Source organism: Ruditapes philippinarum, unplaced genomic scaffold, assembly GCF_026571515.1.
Source record: "Ruditapes philippinarum isolate M1 unplaced genomic scaffold, ASM2657151v2 ctg3789_1_1_1_1, whole genome shotgun sequence".
NCBI lineage: Eukaryota > Metazoa > Mollusca > Bivalvia > Venerida > Veneridae > Ruditapes > Ruditapes philippinarum.
The window spans coordinates 1-6,405 of NW_026865739.1; the positions used below are offsets into that span (position 1 = coordinate 1).

General features: G+C 33.6%; 1 protein-coding gene across 1 annotated transcript; it reads right to left on the reverse strand.

The window, feature by feature from the left end:
* Positions 1 to 6: 6 nt before the first annotated feature.
* Positions 7 to 5,233, reverse strand: LOC132730148 (telomerase Cajal body protein 1-like; the record flags this gene model as incomplete). Its single annotated transcript, XM_060716003.1, has 6 exons — positions 4,250 to 5,233; positions 3,517 to 3,606; positions 2,342 to 2,460; positions 1,754 to 1,857; positions 1,246 to 1,398; positions 7 to 138 (listed from the first exon to the last, which is right to left on the reverse strand). Coding segments are annotated over exons 1-6 (659 nt in total), but the record flags the coding sequence as incomplete, so codon positions are not given.
* Positions 5,234 to 6,405: the final 1,172 nt, after the last annotated feature.

Consider the following 6,405-nt stretch of genomic DNA (forward strand, 5'->3'; position numbering starts at 1 on the left):
CATGACCACCAGAGTCGTAAACTGTTGTCAATTTTAGTCGATGTTTCATCGATCTCGATGACATCATCATCGTTGTTGAACGAGCGAAAATGTCGTTGTCCGGAAGCTGTTGCTATCACTGGCAAGGTTGGATGTAAACTGAAATTACAAAAAATCATAAAGATAAATTGCATTAATAATATTACTTTCAAATGTTCATACCCATTTGATATTTGTTTACTATCTTCACTATGTTCACATGTTATTACATTATACTTGTACATTGTGATCTTTGTCATTCAATATAAAGTATATGTTCTGTTCTGTACAGAGATACATCATACATGCCATGACGTCCCAGGCAATTTTTAGTGGTCAAATACCATGAAAATTACCGCTAAATAGGAGGTGAGGAAATATACAAGATTCAGGGATTGTTTCAGGTAAACGGCATGGCTACTTGTCCTTACTTAACATAGCTTTATTATATTCTGTGACTTATTGAATTTATGCTGTCTTAATACTTAGAAAAATTAGAAAAACTGTTAATAATTATTGACATTTTGTCTTGTTTATGTTGTCATAACATTTGCAAGTTGTAATTACTGGTAATATAGGATGTATGCCACTATGTAAATTTTAGAAACAATATTGCTGCTGATCAATGCCTCACCTCCTGATACATGTAGGATTGTAACTAACTGACAATCCAAGTGAAGAAAACTATACTTGAGATTAATTTCTTTCCTTTGGGTTGATTTTATGTATGGCAAATAATATTCTTGCATTAAAACTGCATACATGCAAACATTAATGAGGAATGAAACATGCATTAATGGATAGATTATCATGACAATGTGCCGTTTTTGCACTTTTTTTTTAATATGCAAGACTCGGGGAACAACAAAATTATAGAAGTTGTTTTATCGGGGTAAAAATAAAAATGAAAATGAAACCATTTAAATAATCTAAAAATATGCTTTAACTGGACAAAAGCTGGATTAATAGAATACATGGTGTTGTTGGCATGTAGAAGTTTCGCTGCGAAAGTGTATCTCTGCTTGCTAAAGCTCGCCAAGATACATTTTGTAGCTCACCGATTTAAACCTTCTCCATCCCAGCATCAACCATGTACTCTCTACATTTTGAAACAAAAAGGGACATGCAGCTACTACTAACAAGCTGAATACATTCTTGACTTTGGTTTAATTTCCTAGAATAATATATAAAATTATAAATTTACCGCACATAAATCATTCAACATACCTGATTCCATTAACTGTATCACTGTGCCCCTCAAATGCCATTACCGGCTGTATAACCGGGTCAGAATGAACGTTAAGCTGTACAGGGGCACTTGTAGTATCCCAGATAAGAACAGTACCATCGTGAGATCCAGACAACAAATATTTACTGTCACTGTAAAATAAACCATTTACAACATATAACATAGTATTTCAGTTCATTATTTCAGGCTCAATAGGGCACCAACCTTCCATTACCTAGGTTAATAGTTTACTCACATGAATTAAATCCAAAATCCATAATGGGATGAAAACACAGCGCCAATATGCGAAAGATTTGAAGTTTGAGACCTTAGCCATACCCCCTCAGAACCCCCCTCTGAAGATGTGACTAGATAGTAAGAGATATAAATTTGCATACAAAATATTTTACAAAACTAACTTTGAATACTAGCATGAGTAGAATATCCCAGGTCAAAATTTGTATCACATTGACTTTGTTAAACACTAACAACAAACATTTTACCTACCTGGTAATATCAAAGAAAATTCTTTGATTAGTAATAACAGTTCTAAGTACAGAGAATAATAATTGTCCTGGATTTCTCATATCCCGGCATATAATCCTATTGTCCTGAAAAAGAGAGATAAATATAATACATATACACATTTAAGTTTTCAGATAAGAAAAATACAGTCCTACCTGTAAGTTGTCAGAATTTTCAAATTTCAAATTTTTGTTTTTGGTTGGGTTTTTTTATGCCTCAGCAAAACAAGTTGTCAGATAAAAATACAGTCATTTCCAAAGAATAAAATACATATATCATATTTGTTTTTCCACATTTCATACACTATTGCTTAAATTGTTACATCACAAATGTGTATTAAAGTGATATTAAAATGCCCTTAATTATAAAGAATCTAATACCTTCCTTTTTTTTAGATTTTCTTTCAAACATTTCACAAATAGAAAAAAATATTGTTCTGTTCTGGTAGATATAATCTTGAGCTAAAAATATCACAAGTCTACAATTCTTATTTCATTTTCTTTCCTAATTTTTCAATATCCTTTTTTTGAGTGTGAAAATAACTAAACTTTTTGCTGTGCCACAATTTACCTTTCTTCCACCACTGTAGAGTTTTGTACCATCTGGAGAGAACTTGACCTCCGTGACCCCACCATGTTGACCTTCAAACATACACACCATGGACCCTGCTGGCTCACTGTATAGGGCAACTATGGTCAACAGAAAAAAGAAGAAATGTGTAAAATTACCAACTTTCAAAAAATAATCTCTTGTTCAGAGTTTCTCCATGTTACTTTACTTTTTTAGCATTTCTTGACCACCACAGTCCCAATACTACTTCAAGTAAAAATTTGACACATTTTGAGCCAGTGGCAAACTAGTTAAGTTTACTTTAACTTATTTTATCTAAGCTTGTTTGTCAAAGTTCTTGCAACTAATTACTTTCAAGTACTGTACTTTTCCCGGAACTAACCAGTACTCGCGTCATATTAGAAAACATGGTTGTGACTCTTGTAAGGCCTGAACTCGGGATCCCTGGATTAAGAGGCATACACCTTACCTACAAGGCCACTGCTTTCAAAGCCACAGGTAGGTTACTAAGATGCAGTAAATTAACCAAATATCTAAGATATTCATCATTTAATGATGGTGCTTGATGTTGATCTTTATCAACAACTTATGTGAAAAATTACAAATCATTCACTCACTCCATTTCTTCAGGTAAATCATCATTTTTGTGGTGCAAAAGTACATAAAAATAAATACAATTAAATAAAATCAGGCTCAAAATCACAGAAATTGATTCTAAATTTAATTCTGAGGGAATTTCTTTATTATATATTTCAAATCTGTCTGTTTTCAATGCCTAACTGATTTGATCTACATTTTGTTTGTTTGTTTTGTTTTGGGTTTTACGTCACATCGACACAGTATAGGTCATATCGCGACGTTCCAGCTTTACTGGTGGAGGAAGACCTCAAGTGCCCTTCCGTGCATTATTTCAGGCACGAACGGGAACCTGAGTAGAACCACCGACGTTCCGTAAGCTAGCTGGATAGCTTCCTCACATGAAAGAATCCAAGGTCCCTGTTGGGACTCGAACCCACAGCGGTGAGGCGCAAGTGGTTTGAAGTCAACGACCTTAACCACTCGGCCACGGACGCCCCATTTGATCTACATTGTATGACTAAGGTTATCAAATTTTATGAGTCTATATCTTAGAATGTTAGATCTCAGTGGAGCATCATTCATACAGAATGACTTACTACTTCTAGAGTACGATCCTGCAGCATACAGGCCTTGCTCTGTTGGACTGTTGTCAATACATGATATAATACCCCTCTGTCCTTCCTTAGCTGAAACAATATACTTAATATATGAATAACTTTATTAATATATAACTATATTTCAGATCTAAATTGACTTTGACATTTTAAGCCACTTAAACATTAAAATAATGATAGTTTTTTTTATTATGTAGTATTTTTTTTTATCGTTCAGTATTATGTCACATTAACACTATAAAGGTTATATGGTGACTTTCCAGCTTTTCAGGTGGAGGAAGATCTCTGGTGACCCACCATGCATTATTTCAGGCACAAACGGATGCCTGAGTAGAACCATCAGCCTTCTGTAAGCTAGTTACATAGCTATTTAGGCAACAGCAAGTGCCAGACTAAAACCAACTTCCTTCAATATGTCTTTATACATTGTACAAATTTTACTGTGCAGACGATATTGAATCCAGCTTTTAGTAATAACTTCTTTTCAATCCATTATAACATTTTGTACTTTAATATATGTACATATAGTACACACCTAATGCTTTTTGTGTCAATATTACACAATTTTATCCAATTTTATCCTATAACAAAATTACTAGTATAAACTTTTGCCCATGTTACAGAAAAGCAGCATATTTGCACAACAAATAGATTATATGCTAAAAAATGCTAATAATTTTATGCTAAAATGGAAAATTGATAATAATAACCCTACCAAATGTTGGTCTACTTTCAAAATATCTCCCTGGTCTGGTAACATCAAACACTCGGATCATCTTGTTGAAACCACAGTATATCGTGTTACCATCAGAACTAAACTTGACACAATGAGCTGCTACCACTTCATCCTAATTCATAGGCAAAATGTTAATACAAAAAACATCATTTATTACTGGCATAACTCAAACATACATGTACAACAGTGAAAGTAACTGATTTCAAGTCAACAAACTTACCCACTAAGTCCCAGAGGCCCATTTTTTTGTACATAATTATAAGACAACTACAAATCTATATACATGTACATGTAGTTTTAAACAAGGTCAAGACCAATTTAGATAATTATAATCATAGGCCCTTTAACTGGTATAAGCTTTAAAATCTTATAATAATATTCTCCCCTTATGACTTTAAGGGTTGAAGCATCAGAATTGCAGCCACGGTTTAACACGGCGCATGCGTGATCGTGACAGGAAACTAAATGGGTTCAAATAATTGGAGTCTATGCATGCCCTGAGTTCCAGCAGGTGAGATGGTTTTGACACCTGGTGTTGATTGAAGTTTTTAAACCCAAGGTTAGACAAGATCATCTTTCCTGCTTTGATGTCATATATTACATATTTTTATGTTTTAGGCTTTTAAACCTTAGTGGAGTCCCTTTAATGGACGGCAGTGGTAAATGCATGCTGCTGTTCATTCTCAATCCTTCGAATACAACTATATTGTGTCATTTAGAATAAAATACAACCCACAGATTTGTACTCATACAAAAGTACTAGTAAACAAAATATGAATAGGTAACGAAGTGTGTATAATTATAAACATGGCAGCGATGTAATTAGTTCAACATGTTGTTAGCATTAAGCACATTATATGTGGAAGATTGATACGTTCCCATCTGAAAATAAACAGAACGATGACCCTTTTTGCATCCGACTGAGAAGAGTTATTTTAAGGAAAGGATGAAAATGAAATTAACGGGCAACTTATGTTTCGACAATATCTTAAAAGTATTATTTTGTGCGAAGGAATAATATTTTATACAGAGTTTAATCGTGATGACAGTTTATTGCTAAGAACGAAACCGACAGCTCTAATAAAACAACTTATCTGTCTTATTCCTGTTTGGACGTGTTGTTCTTTTGCATGTTTATTTCCCATTAGAATATAGTTTAGTTCACTCGTGCGCACCACTTAATTATGTTGTGCGCACCACTTAGTACCTCGTGCACACGACATGGTATCTCGTGAGCACCACTTAATTATATTGTTCACACCACTTAATTATCTCGTGCGCACGATTTAGTAACTCACGCACACGAGATTGATAAAAACAGACACATGTCACCTCTGTGCCACCGTACTTATGTTATAGCATAACCTCACTAGTGACGGATGTTTACTTCGAAAAGATTATTCTGCAACGCATCTTACCAGACGTACCTCGAATTTTATACAGAAGAATAAGACCTCCTGCTTGGAATTTAAATGACCTTCACTCTGCACAGACATTGTTCAAAATGAACATTTCTTGGATTTGCTTTGTCGTCGAATTAGGGCTCGCTCTTCAAAAAATTCAACAGCATTGCGGTGTTGCGTATACAACTTTTGGTTAATACATACTTTTTTGAATTTACTAGTGTCATTTTTTGACCTTGAAATTATTTTTAAACAAAATGATTTTGTTTGTTTTTGTTAATGTTTTTGTTGCGTTTTTTTTTTGTTGGTTTGTTTTCTTTCCATTTACATGTAATTCTATTATATGATGATTATGACATTAGTTTTTATTGGTTAACAATATCTTTTTGATCCTATTCAACGCTAAAACCATCAAAAACGACTGTTTTATTTATATTTATAAGTGGTACACATGTAACACATTCATACCCAATATAAAACCATACATAAATGGGTTTTCTCTTTATTAATATCAGTATCAGTGGGCCTTTAAAATAGACAATATTCGCAATGACGTTAACGGTCCTACAAAAACTGTCACAACATATGTATTGTATTTTTATCGGACCGCAAAAATTTAGTGGTTTGTTACCTGGATGAAGATTTTATACTTTTACACGGTGACTGCCAAAAGTTCAATTTACATGTTGTTTTCTTGTTGTTGTTTTCGTCCTCATTGAACTTAACCACCTT